The 23,511-nt window shown below is 36.3% G+C and overlaps 1 protein-coding gene across 1 annotated transcript; it reads left to right on the top strand.

Annotated features, from left to right (window-relative positions):
* Positions 1-837: 837 nt before the first annotated feature.
* Positions 838-12,496, top strand: LOC145775101 (solute carrier organic anion transporter family member 4C1-like). Its single transcript, XM_082586300.1, has 11 exons — positions 838-1,069; positions 2,576-2,839; positions 3,121-3,303; positions 4,310-4,412; positions 4,774-4,895; positions 5,981-6,241; positions 6,508-6,697; positions 7,150-7,315; positions 8,071-8,249; positions 11,037-11,242; positions 11,766-12,496. Exons 1-11 carry the CDS (start codon positions 850-852, stop codon positions 12,023-12,025), a joined length of 2,154 nt encoding a protein of 717 aa, XP_082442426.1. The 5' UTR covers positions 838-849; the 3' UTR covers positions 12,026-12,496.
* The last annotated feature ends 11,015 nt before the right edge of the window (positions 12,497-23,511 follow it).

Genomic DNA, 23,511 nt, shown 5'->3' with positions numbered 1-23,511 from the left:
ATGTACACTTCCACATAGTCATGAGGAGCGAGACTATCACAAGAAAGTTATTAAGTGGTGAGGCATAGAGAAAAGTTAAATAGATAAGATTGAAATGGTAAAGACACCTGATGACAAGAGAAAAGAACAATTCAGGCAAAAAAATACAATTGCAAATCGGGAAGAATAAAAAATGAAACGTGCACCGAAAAGGAAAGATTTCGTAACGGAGGATTTAAAGATCGTTGATGAAAAGATAAACCTAGACCGGAGCGCAGTGAAAAAATACGACTCACCCACGCTTGTGGTGCCGAGAGCAGAAATGAGGCGGAGGAAAGTTCTTCAGCAGATTAGTGCGTGCAATCGGTAACATCATGGGACTAAGTGACATCATTGACAATAATAATTGGCATTGCATAACGTGTATTTTTGTGCCCATGAAATTAACAAGCTTTTGAGAACTGGGATGTTCAACGTACACAATTACAATTTAACTGCAGACAGTGCACACCGTTTCGGCCTTCCGGCCTGCTCTGTGCAGTAACGGTAACGGGTATGCAGTAACGGGTATGGCCACAGAGATATATACCTCCGTTTGACGTTTTCCCATTTGTGGAACCCAAGTTCCAAAAATGGTACTTCCGCCAACCTTGCCAAAGGGCTCAAACTGCAAGCAGTGAGCTTTGCGCAATGTACAGCAAGGTGCCTCCAGTGAAGTGACTGGTATATCTGTAATTAGTAACTTTGTTATTGAAGCATCAGCACTTGTGCGTCTGCATCGCTGTATTCGTACTGTACCAGACAATAATTTTCAGTTGTTCACGCAAAAAAAACTTTAAAATATGTATTTTAGAAGTTTTTGAGTTAAAAATGGCTCCTGATATACCACAAGCCAATCAGGTGAAGACCTCAGAAAGAAGAGAGAGTGAGACGAAACAAAGAAACTTCTCCGAAGTATCATCGGACTCTTTACAAGATGTTGATGAGGCAGGAAGATGTGGATACGGTCGATGTGAGCCTGATGCACTCCAATGCTGCAACAACCCTAAAGGATTCCTAGTCGTCTACTGCTGTTTTGTAATCGTACAAGGTAAGTGCTCGTTACTGATACCGAATTGACTTTTGTTACTTGTTCCGTTCTCTGCTGTAAACCTAGGTCAGAGAAACGTAATTCTACTTTATAACATTTAATGGTGTAACGAGTTATTCGAATTAAAATTGTTATGCTGGATTTCCAAGGCAACTACAAGCAACGGTCGTAAAGCGAAACAAAAATCAACGAAAGAATGTCGTTTGAAAAAAGTATAATGTATTTGAAACAAATGTAGCTTGTGATGCACGTCCAAGATTCACCAACTCGGATCTGTAGGAGAAAGCTGTTCAAGAAAATTTTGATTTATAGTGATGGAAGAAAACAGTAAACTGTTATTGTCTTTTGGTAACATGTATTTTGTTTTTTTATTCACACCTGTAGATTTTGCATACATACCTCTAGCCGAGTCTAGCGTGACTAGGATAAGTGGGTACTGTTAAGCAAGCTTACTTACTCAAACGTCACGAGGAGAAAGATTTTTCTTCTTTGCCTCGTGCCGCTTGCTTCACCAGAAAAACTATATCGCCTGGCTTGATTTTTATTTTGATACATTTCTGGTATATCGTAAAACATTAACATAAACTGCCATTTAAAATCTATCAAAAATAACTTAGTATAAAGTATCAAACGAAAGCGTTGCAATACGTTTGAACTTTCAATCAATCGAACGTGGTGGCGTGATATATTGTCATGTCAATCTCGTGTGTATACAAATATTTGCTATCAAACGAGGCTACAGCAACTCAAATAACACAAACTTTTAGCTACCATTGCAGGCATTTTTCATCAATGGTTGATTAATAAACTTTATGGTGTAGCCTGCAATTATTCAAACAATAAAACGACTCATAGCTAATAAAATGTTTCGTGTTATTTTAAAGACCTCACATGATGTTGATTTTAAACACAAAACTTTTATGAAATTTGCTATGTTTTTTAAGACCATTTTTTTTGTTAAATTAAAAGCATGATAACTGACTTCCAAACGCAGGAACTTTTAGTCAAGCATCAAAATCATTGCTGTTGTTTCTGAAGACAAAACCATTCAGTTGCACATCTTTCTGCTTACATTTAATGAACTGAAATAATTGCGAAACGATGATAAGTAAATAGAAAATAGCCTACCATGATTTGACTAATTACCCGACAAAACTGGATGAGCATTGAGTTTCTTATTCAAGGCTATAATCATGGTAAAAGTTTTTTTGACACTTCAAAAATAGATCAAAACTCTGCAGAAACGCATCAAGTGACGCAGTAGCTACAAACCTACAATGCAACTTTAAACAAAGGTGTGTCTTATTTTCTTTTAATAAAACTAAATTTAATGAACGTATTTTATCGTATAAAAATGTATTTGCGAGTAGCAAAGCAATCAAAGCATGTGGCCAAGTATCACCCAATGTCACATGACTATATCAACTCTCAACTGTTTCATACTATGTTAGAGGATAATTGAGTTTGTGGTGATTTTATTCCAAAAAAAGTTTTCATAATTTTCAGGCATGCTTGTCAACGGGTTCGTCAACGTGAGCATAAGTACTTTGGAGAAACGTTTCGGGCTCCGGAGCTCAGAAACAGGAGTCGTGTCAACTGGCTATGACATTGCGTTTTGCGTCTTGACTATGTTTGTTACGTATTTCTGGGCAAGGTCCCATCGACCAAGGATTGTGGCTATTGGATGCTTTATCATGGGAGTTGGAGCGATGGTGTTTTGGCTTCCACATTTTACTACAGGCCTTTACGAGTACAGTACTGATTTCTCTGGTGATTATTGGTTTTGACAGTTTTAAAATTTCTGTTTGTGCATTGCATTGCCGCAAATCTTCTTTCTTCTTTGAGTTGCTGTAATGCATTAACGTCAAATATTTTAAAATTTTACATTTAAATAATCATGCGATGACCAATCACACGAATGATATCAAACCAATAAAGGCAATGTTGTTGGGATTTACTTTTAAGCCTTCTTGCATTTTCTGCGTTACACAGTTGTATAAAACAAACTTGCTTCTGCAATGAGTGTTGAGTATATATTTTTTACATTTTAGATACCTGCGTACCTAATCATGAGAACTCATGTGAAACCAAAAGCACGGCTCACCTTCACAATTACCTGTATGTGTTCATACTGGGTCAATTGCTTCATGGGGCTGGCTGCACGCCTCTCTACACTCTTGGATTATCTTTTATTGAGGACAGTGTTCCAAAACGATCTGCACCTGTTTATTTAGGTATGTACTGTAGATTGGCATGTATGTAATTACAATATCCGGTTATGTAGACTTGTAAACACAAACTGATGATAAAAATTGGAAACCCCTGCAAAAAAGAATAATTTAGAACCCAGCAGAACACGACTTTCTAAAACTCTTTTATGCTGTGAGAATAACATTTTTGTTTGATTAAAATTATAAACTTGTATCTGATTTTCAAAATACTATATGGTCAAAATGTATGTGGCCTAGTTCCATTTCTTGATTGCTTATTCCTTATTACACCATACCAAATTAAGCTCTCTCTAAGAGTGTTGCCAACTACAAATCACTTGAATTCTATTAGAGAGGAGCAACTGAAAGAATCACACCAATGTGCTGTGTACAGTCCTTTCATGAAAAATTGTTTAAAATTCCTTACATGTCTTTCATATTTTGATAATCAAATACAAGTTTTATTCTCGTATCAAACAGAAGTGGTGTTCTCAAATGATAAAGCGGATTTAGATGGTCGTGTTCTTAAGCAGTTTACTAACAGTTGGTATAATTACTGGATGAAACTTACTGTAGGCCTATCTTTAGTTACCGCGATATGCAGAACGTAAGTGGAAAAAAATTCTCGTCCGGTCACCAAATTAACAGTAAAACTTCTGTTTGTTGTTCAATTATTGCTGTATGTAACTTATCTCATCCACTATATGCCACTGAATGGAGAGCTATTTATAAAATGCGTTTGCTCAAGCGCACACCCAGAAAATTGAACCAGGGCTGGTTGATTTGGTCATTTCTTTTTTCACAAATTCGAGCGTTTATCCAGCTGAGCAATTGGGATAGTGTCAGAACTGTTTTGCTTGCAAGCGATGGGTTTGCAACACCACATTGCTCTTCTTCTTTTATTGTCGCACTTGAATCCAAGCATTGACTGCCTCTTGCATGAAAAGTTTCCAAGATTCTTTGTTGTTTGCTGAGTGTATTGTCATAACAAAAGCAATTGTCATAACAAAAGTGATGTCTTACTTTTCAGGAATTGCAAACGCGGCATCAATCTTTGGGCCTGTGCTTGGGTACGGTTTGGGTGGAGTAGTATTAGGATTCTACGTAGATTTCGATGTGGTTGATACATCTGAGTGAGTAAAACTAATTTTATGCCTCTGTTACTGCTCAAAACGGTAGCATAATTTTTTTGACGTTTAGTTTAGTAGGTAAGCTACAAATGACAGCAACATACTTCTTTTTGATAGACCTACTTTTACATATTTAGTCATATATAAGCTACATGAGAAGCGACACAAAAATAATAAGTCTCATAATTTTCTATTCAGATGCTTTTTTATTTTTATTCTTTCACTGGGTTTTGTACAAATATAAATTTTCACTATTTTTCTTTTGAAATTTCAGTCATTGTTGATGACTTACAACAATACAGATTGTTAAAAATCTAAGCACGAAAAGGTGTTTTGTCGTTAAATAAGCTTAAAATATATTTAGACTTGATATCACGCCGTCTGATCCGCGATGGGTCGGGGCCTGGTGGTTAGGAATGGTGCTCTCAATGATCTGTGCTTGGGTTATCACAATTCCCTTGTTTGGTTTTCCAAGAGAATTTCCAGGTACAAATAACCGGTATTGGTTTTTTCAATCTTTTCCCTTGCAGTAATGAATTTTATTAAAATTTTCAAATCCAGCGGAAATTTGATAAAATTAAAAATATCTTAGATTTTTTTAGATAGATTTTAGATTATTTAGATCATAGGTAACGTGAAGAATATTTTTAACAAAAATGCTCAAAGTTCTACTCTGTTGCAGCTGAAAAAGCATCAAAGAATTTGCAAAATTTAATCTTGTGTCATTTTTTCATGTCCTTATTAATCGCTGAGATTTAATCATTTGTTAGCAGTCAACTACAAATGAAAACTTAGAGTAAGCTACTTAGCTACACTGGTAAAGCTTTGGTAGATATTCCGCTTTGTTCAACCATAGACAGACAAAAAAAACTTCAACGCGTTTAACATATTTATTACACACAAAAAACATTTGTGTAATATATATTCTTTGAGTAATAAATATGTTAAACATATGTATTACATGTAGCCTATATATATATTACAGATTCTATTTGAATAAGGACCTTATGATGATCCCCCTTTTAGGGTGAAACAAGCTGTAGAGGTTTTAGAAAGTAGTAACTATATTTGATTATGAATGTTGAGGAGGCGGGAACGCCGAGGCGGTGTGCCGCTGTCTGCAGTTGTGTGTGTGTGTGTGTGTGTGTGTGTGTGTGTGTGTGTGTGTGTGTGTGTGTGTGTGTGTGTGTGTGTGTGTGTGTGTGTGTGTGTGTGTGTGTGTGTGTGTGTATGTATTAATATATTAATAGACAGACAAAACAGAGTAACTTCAACGAGTTTAACATATTTATTATACACAAAAAAATCTTTGTGCAATAAATATGTTAAACCCGTTGAAATAACTTTATTTTGTCTGTCTAGCCTATTAGCTACTGGTATCTCAGAAGAATTTTGCACCGACATGACGTCTATTCAATTGCTGGCTTGAGAAACTGAAGACGGTTGCCGTGACTCTGCGATTACCTGTCTTTTACTTAAAGATCAACGACAAGTCAAATATCACGTGATTAAATGTCAGCACAATAAGTTTAGGAAAATCCATACGTCAGTCATAACTTTAATTGTTACAGGAGCGTCAAAACATCGGAAGGCAAGAGATTCCGAAGTTCCGGTAAATGGAGGAACGAAAGTGGCAGAACAAGAAAACTTCGGAAAATCATTTAAAGACTTCCCGATTGCTCTTTTGACATTATTTAAAAACCCAACTTATGTTTTTGGAAGTTTGGCGTCTTGCTCGGAAGCAATGGTCATCAGCGGGTTCACAACCTTTCTGCCTAAAATCATTGAAAATTTATTTCAACAAACTGCCGGATTTGCTGCCATTGTTGCTGGTAACGTGATTTGATACATAGGCTAGCTTAATTAGTTTTATATTTTTGTTTGACTAAATGGCCGCCTGACAAAATACTGGATTATCATACAAGTAATTTTGGAACATATAACCACTAAAAAGGAAAAAGTTATTGCAATATCATTTTTTAAGTGTTACAAAAAAGTATGGCGTCTTGTTCTTCAGAGCAATTAATTGTGATTAATTCCATAGAAAGATTGAATCAATGAACCTTTGCCAACTAACGGCGATCACTTATTTGTTTAGGTGTAATCAGTATTCCCGGAGGAATAGTCGGTCATGTTCTAGCTGGAGTAATAGTTCAAAAACTTAACTTGAAAACAGCAAATATTTACAAACTGAATATCCTCTATTGCCTCCTGGTCTGCGCAGGTTCACCGGTTTTATTTCTTGCATGTCAGAATCAACCAGTTGCTGGAATAACTGCTCCGTACAGGCAAGTCTAGAAGAACTTCTGTCTGTTACATTATGCGTTTTTTTTATTACGTAGTCTATTTTCTAGCATTTCTCATGGCTATATAGATTAGTCTTTCGAAAGTTTGATAAAGGTTAGGTTACAGCCAAAATGTTTGCAATTTAAATTTTTTGTTTCTTTTGTTATAACGTAATTGTCATGTTGCTGTTGATTTTGTGTAGGGCTGTAGGCTATTTATTGTTCAAGTAGCCTACTTCCTCTATCAAAAGTGAATAAATGTTTGTTATGGAATTTTATTAATGCAGAAATTTTGTAATGAGGTCATGAGGACATGCTCAAGCAGACAAAATTTTGGAAAATTAGCGAAATGTGAAGAGAGCGGAATTTCAGACTGACCTTACATATGCATGATTTAACCTTCTGCTAAGTTGTCATGTTAAATGCTGATCAATTTGCTACTTTTTCCATTCTAGCTCAACTGGTGAAATAGGAGGAACGCTTTCTGTTTCTTGTAATACAAATTGCTCTTGCCAAGAGGAATACTTCATTCCAGTTTGTGGAGCAGACGGCGTCAATTACTTCACCGCATGTCATGCGGGCTGCTCAAACACCACCGTCTTTGATGTGAATGGTACAGTGGTAAGCATCTATATTATTTTCATCGACCGTTAGCCCACCAAACAGTCGTACCAAAAAAGCGATTTGCATTAAATTTGCGTGCTACACTTCATTTATCATGTGATGTGTCATCAGGTTCAGTGGCATAGCCAAGGGGGGGGGGGGTAGGGGGGTTTGAGGGTTACAACTCCCCCTTTGGCACGCGTGTGACGTCACGATATTGAGAATGATGCTTTCAGTCTAAAAAAAATTGCCTAATTTTAAACAAAATTGCATTAAAAGAGCAAGTTTTGCCAATACCAGACATCTCAGCCAGGAATTAGCAACAAGAAAACATAGAGCTTTAGCTTTATTTCCGAAAAACGCCGAAGAAAACGTGATCTTATCCTTTTGCTATGCCACCAGACACCACCATTTTACAGGAATATTCGTAACCACATTTTTGTTGAAAATGCTCTCAGAATGCACCAAATTCAAAGTAATTTTTCAAATTATTTTGGGGAAGGCCCCCCACACCTCCCGCTGCTGGGTCGTCAAAACCCCCCCTTTCAATATTCCTGGCTACGCTACTGATCAGGTTTGTGCTTTTTTAAGACCTACTGTCGGCAGTAGATATCTATTGTTGAACAAATTGTTTAATAGATTGCAGTGTTCGTCCTTATCACGAAAAAGCCACTTCAAAGCAAATTAGTTCGATTTTCTATAAATTGCCGTTTCGTATCGACAATAGCTCACTACTCTTTGCTTGCATTAAATTAATATTTACTTTTGTTCAGTATTATCACGACTGTGCTTGCATAAACGCAACCATGACAGTGCCAGAGGGACAGTGGATGGCAAAAGAAGGTTACTGTGAAGTCACCTGCAAATCTTTACCCACATTTTTAGGAGTATTTTTCCTCGTGGTCATGTTTACTTTCATGGCGAGCACACCTGCTCTTGTTGCAACTTTCAGGTATGTTGAGAATTGACAAAACTTAACATTTTTTGTAAACAAATTTAGATCTGCTTGTGTTATCAGACATCAAATAGCCTAATGGGATAAATTTAATCTTGAGAGAAAACATCAGAACGCTCACATCAAATGAGGTAAGCATAATTAAGAACATTCAAGTAGTACAATGTACAATATATCAGAGATCGTATGCGGTGGATACTTTAGTGCAGGGGTTCTTAAACTGGAGTCCGTGGACCCCCAAGGGGTACGCGGACTAGTTTTAGGGGGTCCATGAAGGCCCAATGGAAATCTTAGCGTAAAATTTCAAAAATGGAATAAATTTTTCAAAAAAAAAGAGATTAAGTACAAACAACGCTGAGGATTTCTAGTTTGGCGTTTCCAGATAATTGTTATCGCATTTTACATCGCCATTCACCATGCATTAGCATCGAAAACTCTCCCAACAAATTTGAAAGAAATTTTGTCTGGTAGTGTGAAAATCGTAAATTTTATCTTAGCTCGTGCTTTGAACCATCGAATATTCAAGAGCTTATGTCAAGAAATGGGAACGGAACATGAAGTTCTCCTCTATCATGCAGATGTTCGCTGGCTGTCAAGGGGACAAGTTTTGAAGCGCTTATTTGAACTTCGAATGGAAGTTTTCTTAAAGCTTTTCAGGACAAGTTATCTCTGTGGAAAAGAGATTGGAGACTAACAACTATTCTAATTTCTCAACGTTGGAAGAATTGATGCTTCAAAATGGAACTGCAGTTTGTAATGCTCCACTACCTTCTCTGCACACAGACATGCGCAGACATTTGGAAGCATTGCAAAACTCTTTCTGAGGTTACTGCTTAGCCGCAGAAGATATTAAAAATACAGCATGGATATTGGATACGTTACCCTTTCCTCGTTGAACTGGAATCTATCAGTGATGAGGACCTTGCAAAAGATGAGTTCATTGAACTAAGGGCAATGGAATCATTAAGAATGTCCTTCAATTCGAAAAGAATTGGCAAGTTTTGGAGCTCGTTGACGCAAGCATACCTATCCTCTTTTGGTAAAGAGAGCATGGCTGCTATCATCTTTTTTGCGACCACATATTTATGTGAGTCAGGATTTTCATCCTTGGTAACTATCAAAACAATGAGTCGAAACCGGTTGGATGCAAAAGATGACATGCGTTATCAAAGACGAAGCCACAATTTCATGTTCTTGTTGAAGACAAACAGCAGCATCCTTCACATTAATAAAATGAAATCGAAGGTATTGAAAAACAATCTGCATTTGCTATTTCTTAAATTTAATAAAACACAAATGTTGCTACCAATTCATTTTAATTTTATTGCGTTATGTCCAATTCATGCTGATCAAAAAAGTTTTTCGGACTAGGCCACAAAGGGGGTCCACGCGAACCAAAATTTTTTTTAAGGGGTCCGCGTTAAAAAAAGTTTAAGAACCCCTGCTTTAGTGCAAGTCCTATTATCTGCACCGTGCTGATACGAGTGTCTACCACCGTCAACCACCATTTAAGGACGTGGCCACAAGAGGGGAAGCTTGGAAATGCAATCGCACCGCAAATAAATTAACTTACCCCTAACCAAATATGTTCTTAATACTATTAAAACGTTTTAATGACATTGTATTACCTGTTGAATAACGTTTCATGAATATTTGTCTTTATTCAGTACCTACATTTGAAAAAAAATTGTTTTAAAGGGATACTAAAGGAAAAACCTGACTTGGCGATTTTCCGCGTTCTTTGTGTTTAACATGCTACCATAAAACGATTTTCAATAAAATTTTGCCCCATTGCGGTCTGACCACCATTGCGCGCGTGATTTTGCCAGAGCTTTCAAAACGAGATTTGGCCTGAGCAGCGAAGCGTGCGACCGTACAGTTACGTCACTAAAGACTATAGCAATCAGCTAATCGCGCAACAATTGTTACTGCGGGGGATTTAACTGTAGGCTAAGTATGTATGTACATCAAAACAACACATTTCAACATCAAAACATCAGACAGTTTGCTCAAAACATCAGATGTGGTAACGTGGCTTTTGTTATTGCTGTCTTTAGTGACGTATTCTCGAGCAGTGTTTGCACTTTTTGGTCATTTTGAAAAAAATGAAAATAAATGAAACATTGGACTTTGGGCCTTACCAGCGCCATTGAAAACAAATTTTTTTCGGTAATTTTTTTTGAAATGTATTCTTGAATGTTCAGTTTACTCATTTTAATGCATAATTCCCGTTTGAAATTTTTATTTAGTATGCCTTTAAACATTTGTGTGTGTAACTATTTGCTCCCCCCCACCCAACAGTGAAACTTTTCCTCTACTACTTTGACTGAAGTTGAACATAAGGAGTTCAGACTCGGTGGTTCGTTTTTGGTGGCCATGAACGATATCACTCAACAAAAATTAGCTTCGTTAAAAATGCAACTGAAGCAGGTGTCCTGTGTCCACCACTCCCATAGCAGGCTACCGCAATCCTGTGCAACATTGCATGATAAGAAGTTTCACGGTTTAGGTTATTAGCAGAAATCAATGCTCTCTATAAACTATAAAAGAGTACTGTTTCTGCTGCGAAACCAGGTTGAACTCCTTTTTTCCATGACATCAAAATATTCTTTTTACTTTCTGAAAAGCTTTAGCCGTTTTATAAGGTTTGTTATAAAATAAGGATTTGCGATTGTAAATATTTTTGAGTATATCTGTTTATAAATCTACAAATCGTATAATTAATTAACAAATTTATAACTCTGCCTTAGACCATCATGCAGTTAAACCTTTTTGAAACTGCAGGATTGTCCCGCCTAACATGAGGTCATTTGCTCTCGGAGTACAGTGGTTGCTAATCAGAGCTTTAGGAAGCATTCCTGGTCCCATCATGTTTGGCAGTATATTGGACTTGGCCTGCATTCTGTGGCAAACCCGCCAGTGTGATGGGACTAAAGGTTCCTGCTGGATATACGACAACAATCAGATGACTATCAATGTTCTGGCAGTATGTAAGTAAAATATGTTTTAGAAAACACGTAGCAAAACTCAACGACTTGTCCAATACATCACAGAGTAGGCTATAAACGTTCAATTCAATAAAAAAGCAGTCGCAAGTTTCTCTAAGGTTTACAAGGAGAACTTGTTCAACCTTGATTAGATGTATTTTTAAAAGAATTTGAGAAATATTTTGTGTAATTCTTCCGCTTGCAGATAAAGCGGGATTTCTTATAAACTGGTCTTTTTACTGAGTGGCGCAGTTTAACTGCAAGCGTCAAGAGTTGGACCATTAATATTGTTGCTTGTTTTTGTCATGTTTGTAGAGCTCGGGTGTTGGTAGAGAGAGTTATTGGGCCGATTTGATACATCTGTATTGTAAACCCAATACATATGCTGTTAGTTTGTAAATTATATAGCCTACAGTATATTTTTAAGGGAACAATTATGTTAGACTATACTTCAAGAACATATTTTTGTATTTGAAAATTACAATATATCTGCACATTTCAACAAATCTTTTCAATTTCCCCGCAGCCGTAGCTTGCAAATTGGCCTCGTCCACATTATTCTTTCTCGCTTTTTGGTTTTACAAGCCTCCACCTGAAAACGATGAAGAAGGCGTAAAGCGTCAGACCGCTTTGGTGAACGAAGCATTCTCAGACAATGTGGATGAACAAGCAAAAACTGATGAATTTAAAACCAGCTCGGACAATCGAGTAGGCAGCACCATTGCACACAGTGACACCTATTCCCGCTGTTCTTCCAGCAGTGATGAACCTGTTACGGCACTATAACCAGTGCTCAGGGTTTGATGCATAATATTTCCAATCATTTTTTTATTCTTTGATGCACTTTAATTTAATCAAGGTTGAGTGCTAAATGTGGTGGTTTTTTATAGAGTCATGAAACAGATTTCTATCGATTAATTATTTACAGATACGTAATTAGAGAAAAATAATTTAAATCTCTTTAAACGTAAGCTATGTTTTGTTTTATAAATTGCTAGGCCTAGTGTTATTGAGTTCCATGGTTTGTGTTTTATTTTAAAGGAAGTACAAAAGTCTGTAGTATAAAAATGCTGGTCCAAACTGCTGTTATCTTCAATGATATTTTTTTTAACAAAAAATTGTATTTTAGCGTATATTCTTCTGTCTTCATTCCTGTGCATGTGCAATTTCAGTAGCCTACTTCTTATTACAAATTATTCGACCTTTTTGAAAAATAATTTCTATAAACCACAAAACTGTTATCGAAAATAAACGGTAGGCTACAACTATTTTGTGATAACCAGCCTGGTATGACGTAGCAGTTGGCAGCACTAGGCATCTGCATTAACAGTTTAATAAAAAAAAATAAGCCTATAAAAGTTTAAACTAACTTTCAATAAGTTATTAATGTCAACTGTTCGACATCGTTTCGGTCGATTATTATATAGGAGTAACTATAGTGGCGTATATTCAGTGTATTTAAGGTGATCACTCAATGCTTGGGGAAATCAAGGTAGGCTTATATTCGTTTCGGACTCTCTTTTTTTTCTTTCGCGCAAAGCTCAGAAGTCAAGATGTTTCGGGCTCATCAGTATCGCACCACTTATTCATGTCACATAGCTCTCAACAGCTGCTTTTGTCAGTCAGTTGAATCCTTACCTTTTCGGAAAGAAAACAACTAAACTAACTGTCGCCAAGGATATGCACTGTTGAGAAGGAGCTATCTTCCTGGCGTCAGCACTACCTGACTACGCACTGTAGAACAGCGAGCATTGTGTTTCGCTAACCATACCAGACCGGTGTAGCCTCAAGTATTAGTGGTGCGACACTGATAAGCCCAGCCTCATGGGCGAAACACCTGTCTACCGCTGAATTCATGCTACACTCGACTGCCGAGAAGCACATGTTTTTGGGGAAAGTCTTGATGGCCAGTACGGAGGCCACACCGGCATGGTTAGCGAAACACAATGCTCGCTGTTCAAGTGAGTAGTCAGGTAGTGCTGACGCCAGGAAGATCGCTTCTTCTCGACTGTCTTACAATTTGTTATTCTACACAGTGAATCAGATTTATTTTATGACCAACAGCCAAACACAGATGACAACTTAAGACATTGTTTTCAAATTAAGGTATAAGCTATACAATCGCCGAAACAATGCTGTTTTAATGTTGGCTGCGTTACCATCCAATGCTATCGCACAACGTTCAATGCTTTATATTTTGACAGCGTTCAGTAATCTAGGCTAATTTCCTAATACTGTACTTTATTTCTCAAAGTATTTTGAAGCTCGCAGGTTAGCCTACTGTAGGCTACTTTGCATTTATTTCATAGAACGATCCTGATTAGGCTAAGTTATAGTAGGTTACACTATTTTACAAAATCCACCACACCATATTAATTTCACTACGCCATAACAATAACCTTGTCCGTTGATCACATTGACTGCCAAGAAGATCACTTGTGGTTTCTGCACTCTGTTTCAGCGCCAATTACTAGATTTCTTGTGTTCACAACTACTATGCATTTTAAACGAAGATTTGCTGACCGGATACCTGGAGCTAGATTGGGGGATCAAGCTTACATAGTCCGCAATTCCCTCTACCAATCTCTGTAACCAACGAGCTTGCGTCGGTGTTCAAAGCTTTACAAGTATGCAAAATTGCCAGAAATAACCTTTCAGAGGCATTCTCAGTTCAAGGGTTAAAAATTCAAACCAATCAACCGACACGCAGACAGCTCTTGAACGATATTTTTGTTTCTATAACTCTCAAAAAATTATAACTATTATACGACTTAATTCACTACTGCGTGCTGTTGTTCGATATTTAAATTTGAACTGCGTCGTTTATCTTTTTATCATCTTTATGTCAATCAAAAGGAAGGTGACATGGTAAAAAATTAAAGATAATGCTAAACTAAACGTTCAATATTCATAATATTATATAGTATTATTTTCTATAGTTCTCTATACCTTTTGTGATGGTTATGTCGTTAAAATATATTTATTAGTATCACGAGGGATTAGAACTATTCAACGAAAAAAATGTTTTGAAAATAAACTAACTAGCCTGGTAGGGCTATATTATGTAACAATTTTGTAAAGGGTTTACAATATTACTGATAGTCAATGAGTTCGAACATCTCTATCCGGGCTCAAGTTGTCAACCTCCTAGTGGTGAGCCCTGGTAATTGATTCTTGCAATCAAGCGAATGACAACAAATCGAGACGGTCTCATAAGCAAGAAGAAGAAGAACATCTCTATCTTGTCTATGCTAGAGTAGCCAGCCTCAGATCAACATCAATTGCATTTGTCTTATCATTGCATGTAAGCTTTGTCTGTAGTAAAAAAAATAGGAAGAAAACAAAGTATAAATCTTAATTTTAACTAAACTATAGTTTTTGATACGTTTTCAAGAGGTTCTTTAGTCTTTGGAGTGCGATTCATCTATCTGGCCCACTGTTTCAAACAATATTCAAAACAATATACAAAGAATATGACAGACGGCAAAAAACGTTAAATTTACGATGTTTTGAGGTTGTCATGACTATTCAAGCAAAATTTTCTACAGTACCCTTCCTGCAATTTTTCATTCGATTTAATTGCCTTTAAACTTAAATTTCCAGTATACCTTTTACTGCAGTTAGATACCTTCAAGGAGTTACTTCTTAAATTTGAATTCACCAACGTTCCAATATTTGCTTTCGAGTCAGTAGTTACTACTACGTCTCTCATTTTGTTTGCAGAAACAGCATTCGGTACTAAAGCGGATCTATGTGTAATGCTTGGACCACACTTTTCACCAAGTAATGATTGAATTGTGTATTGACACATGGAGCTGCTCGTCTGAGTACGTGTTAAGTCTCGAGGGAGAGATTTTGTTGTTCTAACATATTTTTCCAACATGGAATGCGAAGATGGAATCCTTTTGTGGTGATCAGGACCAGAAACGACACCTCTGTTGGTCAAATAAATGGTTGAGCGTTCACTTTCGGAATGTTGCCTCTTCAGATTCTGATGTCTCGGCGAGGTTGCAAATTCGCGCTCTGCGTCACTTTGACGGCGCCATTTTCTCCTCATTAATTCTATACTCTCAAGCTTCTCTTCCTCCAGTGCTCTAATAGCTGCTTTCGGTGTTCGGACTGAGGCCACAGGACTCATTACGCTTCTGACGTAATCTGCTTTTGCATTATAATTTTTTTCTGAACTTTGCTCCACAAGGGTTGAACTGTTTATGTTATCCACACGCTCAACGGTCTTTCTCGAGGGCATTCCTTTCTCTGTTGTTGTTATTTTGCTTAAGGTGGCTGGCAGATCGATGGATTGTGAAACGTTTTGTCTTGAAAAATGAGATGGCGCTTTTGATCTTTCATCCTCGCTATGACGGTTTTCATCATTGCAACTTGTGGAAACTTCTTTTCGTCTCCTAAAACAATAATTTTGTTGTACTCGAAAATAAAGTGTTGCCTTTTTAGCATAAAACAAGGAGCATGAAGCATGGTTTTATTTTCTTAAAGAGCACCATATCTCTTAAAATGCTTGAAAGTCATATCCGCTGTAGACACTACAAGATTAGTAATGTCAAACCAAAATTTATAGGGCATGCTATGGAAAATATTTGAAAACAAAATTTTTGCAGCAAAAAAAAAAATATGTGCATTATTCCGTAGCTTACTTCTACTTTAATGAACATTTAAAATAAAAATTAAAAAGCAAGCCTTCGGAAGAGCAAGTTCGATATTTAAGTCAAAACTGTCTCTTTCTCTCAAGAAACAAGTCTACGATCAATGCATCCTTCCAACCGCTACATATGGTGCAGAAACTTGGAACCTTACAAAGAAATTAACATTTAAACTAAGAACTATGCAGAGAGCACATGAACGAATCATGATGGGTTTAACATGGCGAGATAAAAAGACTGCTGAATGGATCAGAAATCAAACAAAATTACGAGATATATTAAGCACAATCAAGAAACTAAAATGGTCCTGGGCAGGTCATATAGCAAGATATCAGGACAATAGATGGACTAAAAAATTAACAACATGGACACCACGAGAAACCAAAAGAAAGAAAGGAAAACCAAAAGTGAGATGTAGGAACGACATTGACAAACAATGCAATACAACCAATTGGTACTAACTAACACATAATCATGTAAATTGGCATGAAAAGGGGAAGGCTTACGCTCTGCAGTGGGCTCTCACAGGCTGAAAATGATGATGATGAAAATAAAAATTGATTGTTTTTCAAGTTCTCCTCAATACTTATTAAATAGCTAAGCGATTACTGTTCAATGTTGGGTTACAACCCTTAACTTATGCTTCGAGTATTGATAACCCTGTCCCTGGCACGGCAAAATGTAAGATACAGTGATTTTTTTGTTAATCGTGAAGCCAGACGGAGGCTATAGTACAAAAAAGTGTTGCTACCAAAACGTCATCAGCATAACTACCTTCTTTCATTTAAACTTTGTGTACACGTCAACAATGGCAGGGCTGGCTGGTGCAATGGTCCCATGATACATAAAAAGCTTGCTAACAGCGTGCCGGCAAGCGATGCCCATGCAATGAAAGCCGAGTATCCGTAACGATGTATCACCAGTGTCGGTACACCATACAGATCGTATGGTTTCCTGGACATTTCACTTTGACAAAGAACGACAAAAGCAAGTAAGCCAGACAGCTGAAATACCCCTAAACACAATAACAAAACTTTAAATACACTTGTAAAATTTTTTGTTCATAGTTTACCTTGATAGTAAGCTGGTAATCTAGCACCAAGTAGTGTATCGATTAAGTATAAAATGGTGCTTGATTTGTACATGGAGATCTTTGCTGGTTGGCGCACACGGAAGCCTTTGTGGCTTACTTTAGCCTATTGCCTACTTGCAAATACATCAGTAAACTAGTCACCGAGAAGCTTTGTTTTGCCGGTTTCGCTGCAGAAGTTGAACATTTGGCTCGGAACAAACGTGATGTCAATCGATGAGCTTCTTATATGAAGGAACATATATCGTAGAATAGAGAAGATAATTTGGCTCAAAAGCTGGTCGCCTGAGGAATAGAATGGCTGCTTTGCGACGAAGCCCAACTAGTTGAAACTGAATGCCAGCGAGAATAAGTAGACTTTTCAATGATGTGGGACGCAGGAATCCGTGACGGTACGTGAGCGATTTGCCTAATGCTACTCCGAGATAGCTTGGCTCGGGGCAGAAAGCAATAATTTTCCATTGATCTTAACATTCAGCTCACGATCAACTTCCCTGTTATGTAATTGAAAAGCTGCTGCCAGAGGTTTGATTTTTCTAAGTTTTAGTCGGCATTTCTGGAGATAAGCCGAGCAGGTTTTAGGGTTTTTGTGTCTTGGCTCAGAGTGTCTTAAGGAATTATATGGTTTGTTTTGTATTCTAGTTTGTGGTTACGACTTTGATTTATTATTGATCATAACCATGGCCACCTGGAGATGCGGCCTGATTTGTCACATTTTGCCGATTTTGATTACAGCTACTGCTAGTGCTTGACTGTCATTTTTTGAGATGTTTTTACTTTTTGCGGTTTCCTAATGACATAAAACTTTTTTGTTGCCTTGGGGAAGCAATAGCAAATGAGAAAAAGTAAGTTGAAAAACGCAAAATCAGACTGTTATTGAAAATTAACAGTCTGACTAAAATGTTCGAAATCAAATTTTCTTTGTTTTTCAACATGTGAGGATGTTAAAACCTATTGTGGCATGTGGGGAAAAGAATAAAGAAAGCGTAAAAATCTAATTTTTAGAAAAATTTATTCAAACGTTCGCCCAAAGTTAGAAAAACCTGGAAATTTCTGCAAAATGTGACAAATCAGGCCGTATCTTTAGGTGGCCATGATCATAACCTATGATAGTCCACATTGAAAAACATTATCATCAATCGTAGAATCAAAGCTTGAATGAAAATCCAGCATAATTTAAAAGTGCAATGTGTGCAATTATATATGATAGCCTACATCACTAACCAATTGACGCAGCGTTTTTGTTTCAGAAGTAAAACATCAAAGAAGCTAAACTGCAATAACTTGCAATTTAATGTTAAGATAATCTAACTATATGCTCACAAAAGTATCAGTTTAACAAGATTTTTTGGATTGGCCAATACTTCAGGCTTTAGCTTATAAAAAAAGTTAACCAAAGTTTAGACTCACATGCACATAAGCTTACAATTAAACCTACTGCTGTATATTCGTTAAAGTTAACTGTTGGGAAATCTATATTAAATTTAGCTTTAAAAACAGAAACGTAAGAGAATTTATATTTTTTGCAATTGGCCGATTTAAGGCTCGGACTATGAAGCCGTCGTTTCTATTGGAGTAAACAAATCTTCAAAATTAGTTTAAGAAATTTACTGGACCTGCAATAATAATCTAAGGATGGTTTCTAAAGTTCAAAAAACTAGCTTTACAAACAATACCTGACATAAGAAACACTATTCCGCCTGACAGTTGCTCAAATCCTGCGTTGCGACACCAGCCCAACAGAGTCATCACCACAGCAAAAGCTTGCAATGTGATTCCAAGAAATAGAAAAGACACCATTGTTCGACGTATTTCTAATAAATAAAACCACAAGGTTCATTTAAAAGCCAAATACGTAAAACACACACATTGCTAATAGAACTTGTTAAAACAATTAAATTATTGTAGTTATGTAGGCTATTACTATACAGTAGGATATTATTAAAATTACCCAAAGACGTCTTTTCGTTTTTGTAAACCACCGCTGTTTCATTCTTTCGCAAATTATATGGAAATTGCTTTCTCTCTATTCGACCATAAGAGACTGGTTGACATTTTGAAAGCAGACCTGCAGAATCAAATGGTTATTGGCAAACTTTATCAAAGCAAATTACAAAATTCAAATTAATAAGAGAAAGCGATAAGTCGTATTTGCAACAACACATAGCTAACTGTAATTCAACAACAATCAAAAGTTGCGGATAAATTACAGTAAAGTAGCCTACTTGAAACAACAACAAAAAAGCAATAATCCAAAACATGTAACGATTTTTTTTCTTGTTTACACAAAGTCGAGAGGCTTTTCAATTTCGTTCTAAAAGTTTGGGTACAAAGTTTTTGGCTTTGTTTAGTTTTTAAAATGATTAAAATTGTGGCCTAATAGCCTAACAATAAAAGTAGACCTACGGTAGTTTATTGAATATTTAAACATTTGTGGCAAATTAATTGTACAGGCTGACAACGTATATTTATATAGTGGGTAATTGAATTACTGGCACGAGTGGCAAAGTTTAAAATAATATATGATTTGTGGAAAAAATAATTTAAAGAATTTTTTCACACCTCTAAAATTTAGGCTTTTCTTACACCTATAAAACCACTCAAAACAAAGTAGGAACTTTTTTTGCTCTCTATTAGTGGCCTATAGTCTTTTAATGAATAGTAGGTTATGAGTTAGACTGCTATTTTTACCTTTAAGGGTCGCAGAAAACAGAAAAAGGGGTCGCAGATCGAAAATTTTGAGAATCTCTGGTCTAGACTAAACTCTATGTTTGGATATTCAGAAATTTAATTTTCATTAGCAATTTTGCATGATCATACTTTCCTTCAAACAGATAAGATCCTGTTTGCTGTCACGTCATCAAGAATCGCATCTATCTTGGCCTATCAAGTATCGATCGATTTTGTTTTTTAATTATCGATGGAATTTCTTTCACTGAGACAAAAATAGTTGTCGATTACGCGCTGAGTGGTTCCATATGCACAACCATGCTTCCAATCTAACGTTTGCAAATGATTGAAAAAAATATCTTGCTTCGGCATGTACTAATACACTCTCAAAACAAACACCACTGCAGCCGCAACAGAACCAAGTGCCCATCGATATCTCTTCCTCTTTTCTTTTGAGTTTTTGAAACTGATGATTTTGTTTAAGGCAAAAAATATTTTTGAAAGTTTTAAATGTTGAAGTGGTAACAATTGGTCTGTAAAGGGGGCATGTTAAACAGACACTAAAATGTCCAATGCACTGTGCAGTTCAAAATCACATTTACTCGGTTTTCCTAGTGGAATACTGGAACGAATCACTTTACAATTACATATTTTTGCAATGTGGACAACTGGAGGGTTATCGCAAAATAAAAATCAGCAGAATTGCCAAAGAACTAGTGAAACCATCTCCCGTTCTCACTGTAGCGTAAAGTCTATCGCTGCATTATCATGACTCCCATAGTAAAAATGAACATGTTTTTGATACGTTCATTCTAACAACACGTGTACATAAGCGGATAAAGTCACATTCCCTGCACCATGGTAGACAACGTATGGCGTTAACCCTTATGCTGTAGTTGCACTAAGTTTTGTTATAACATTAAGGTTATGACCTTCCAGTTGTCAACCTTCTTTTTCAGTGAGCAATCCCCTACTTCTCCTATCATCCCCAGCCGAGGCTGATCAGTAACAGCAGTATTCATTAGGCGCAAGTTAGAACATTACCACTGAGCCTAACCCAAGTCATATCATTATATGGCCTTGTAGAAATTGATTAATGTAAAATGCTTTTTCAATACCAGTCAAATACCAATGCGGTCATACAGATCACATATTTTTCAACACAGATCAAATATATGGAAAATGGAAATTGCTTGAAAACACGTTTAGACATAGCCATAGGACTAGATACTTCAAAATAACATTAATAACACAAAACAAATGCTCAATGCCAAATAAAAAGCAATGCAAATTAAATTTAACCACCCTTATCAAAATAGCCATCATTGCCCGTTCAACCCTTAGAATTAAATTTTGGAAGGTTTGCATTCACACAAAATCAAAATCTTGTGAAAATCCCATTTCAGAGTGAAGCAGGATGTCAAAACATATTTCGACAACAGGGCTTCTCGATCTATTTTATTTATTGGGTTACGTTGAAATGACGTTAAAGTATCGTTTTATTTACTCAAGTTTGATACTCGATAGCCTTATATCCTCAGCTAAATAGGATTTATTGAAGCTGATGAAAATAAATACATTGACATCTACAATATTCATCCTTTAAAATATCACTTCTATAAAAACACTAATAAAAACAAAACAAACTTTCACATAAAACAAAACTTCAGTTTGTTTCGGATCGATCAAACATGCAGTAGAAACTTTATAGCCTAATGAATTTCTACCAATTATATTTTCAAAAGGCGTAGCGTCAAAAAATTAGATACGAATCTGGGGCCTGTTTAATTATAAAAAATCAATACAAATGTAAAGGAAATAGATAAATGAGTTTAATCAAAAGCATGAAAAAATATACTGTAATGTTGTTGAAAACAGAAAACCAAAAATCCCAATTGTAGCTGTAATCAACAAAAAGTTTCATTTGCTTTTTAGAAGAAAAACTTGGTGACTTTTGAGCTTTGATCATCATGGATTTCTAAATTCTCTTACTTCACAGTCGTTCGTTGATTTAAACATAAAACAAAGAGAAAGGTGTTGAATTATTTATCAGATTTGTTTATTTTGACAAGTGGATTTGAATGGGCAGCATTAGTAAAAATTTACCAGCCTTGTACAAGATGCCTCGGTATCGACAACGATCGTAAACTTAACACAGCACACAAACGGCGCAACAATGCGATGTAGATTACAACGGAATTCTCTCAAAAATGTATTGTGACTAATATAACAAAAGTAAACGGTGATAAAACTTTGTAGATTGATTTAAATTAGAGTTTTATTCAGACTCTACTTTAAACCTTCACACACCTTCAGTGGACAATAAATTGTTTGAAACAATGAATTCTAGAACCCTTTTAATTAGAGTGGTCTATTTTATTTATTTATTTATTTTTTTATTTGTATCAGACAAGGTTGTCCATATTAAAACCAAAACACAAAAAACACAAAAGACAAGACGTTATAAAATCGTTCAGCAGACTCAGTCTGCTCCTGTCTGTAGTCGTTATAGCCTATTCCTTGAGATTTTGAAAAATTAATACCCATTCCAAGAAAGGCCGAAGTATAACAATAATTGAAACTTACATCGCCTACACTTCTTGATAAATAGAAAATTGCCGTTGACGTGAATATTAATAATGTGAATGAGATAATTAGGAATGGGTTAGTGAATGGAATAATTCCCCGGCAACAACACTTCAACAATCGGAAAACTTCACTTTGTCAATCTCGGTAACTGGCCCTGCGTCAAGAGCCACCAGGAATGACCAATCAAGGCTTTGTCAGTCCGAGGATAAAGCAGGGCGCCATGGGATAAAGATTCAAAAACTAACCAACCAAGTAGTTGGTTGACTCATGCCTTGCATGAAAGTGATGCTTACCATTTTTTATCAATGTGGTGATGTATAGCTCTGGTGTAGCGGCGTAACAAATATTAAGCAAGCCTGTGGTTGTACTGAACTGGCGCAGCCTGCATTCAGATACCGGCTTCACCACTTTTGTCTTGTTGCTTAACATCTGCAATATATACAAATTTGTAGAGGTTCAAACCACTAAAAGTGTTTTAATATTTTCATTTAGTTGGGCCTTGTAGTCTATATCAAGTCAACAAACTTTTTTGAGGAAGTGCCAGGTGACTGTAAGAAGAGATGCTCTCGGGTCATATAACCATTTTGTTCATTGCAAACTGCTGGCCAGATCTGGCCTGCGAAAGAAGTTTGTTGAGCCTTGGTCTATCTATATTCTATATGAATGAACTGAACGAACGATACACATGGAACTTAAAGAATAGTTTGCAATGGAAGTACGGTAGCACTTAGCTACAACATTTGATAATTTTATAGGCTTTATTTTATTCTTTTTTAAATGGTTATTGTTTCACAGTTTGTGAGATAGAATTGCGGAAAATTAAATAAAAACTTACAAAAATAAAATTAGCTGAAAACAGAACTAGACAAAATCTAGGCGATTCTTGCGGCTATTAGACCTTTTTAGACACGTTTGGCAAACTTTATCTATGGATTATGCAAGTTACCAAACCAGGTTAATTTTAGGCTATATACTTTATGCTTCTTTTTCATATTGTCAAATTAAGATGACATGCTCACTGGGCACTGGCACATTCGCTACTTTAAAGTTCTCATAATAGTTTATTACAGATTTGTCGTTGGAAAATTTAAAAGTAAAGAAAGGTTTTCGAATATTCATCGCATGATTGTCAGGGCCGGATTTAGCTGATGGGGGCCCGGAGCACTTTTAGATCAGGAGGCCCCCATGCCAAAAAAAATTCTCTACGTCTACAGTAGCATTAACCCAGCACTGCACAGCATTTTGCACAAACTTCAAAGGCTGAA

Source organism: Aplidium turbinatum, chromosome 8 (assembly GCF_918807975.1).
Source record: "Aplidium turbinatum chromosome 8, kaAplTurb1.1, whole genome shotgun sequence".
NCBI classification, from domain to species: Eukaryota; Metazoa; Chordata; class Ascidiacea; order Aplousobranchia; family Polyclinidae; genus Aplidium; species Aplidium turbinatum.
This window is presented reverse-complemented; position numbering and strand designations above follow the sequence as displayed.

Bases quoted from the DNA above. Each gene is read 5' to 3' on its own strand.
- LOC145775101 (XM_082586300.1), top strand. From the start codon at position 850: ATGGCTCCTGATATACCACAAGCCAATCAGGTGAAGACCTCAGAAAGA. The intron at 4,896-5,980 runs GTACAAATAACC...TAATTGTTACAG, and splicing joins TTTTCCAAGAGAATTTCCAG to GAGCGTCAAAACATCGGAAG. The intron at 7,316-8,070 runs GTAAGCATCTAT...ACTTTTGTTCAG, and splicing joins TTGATGTGAATGGTACAGTG to TATTATCACGACTGTGCTTG.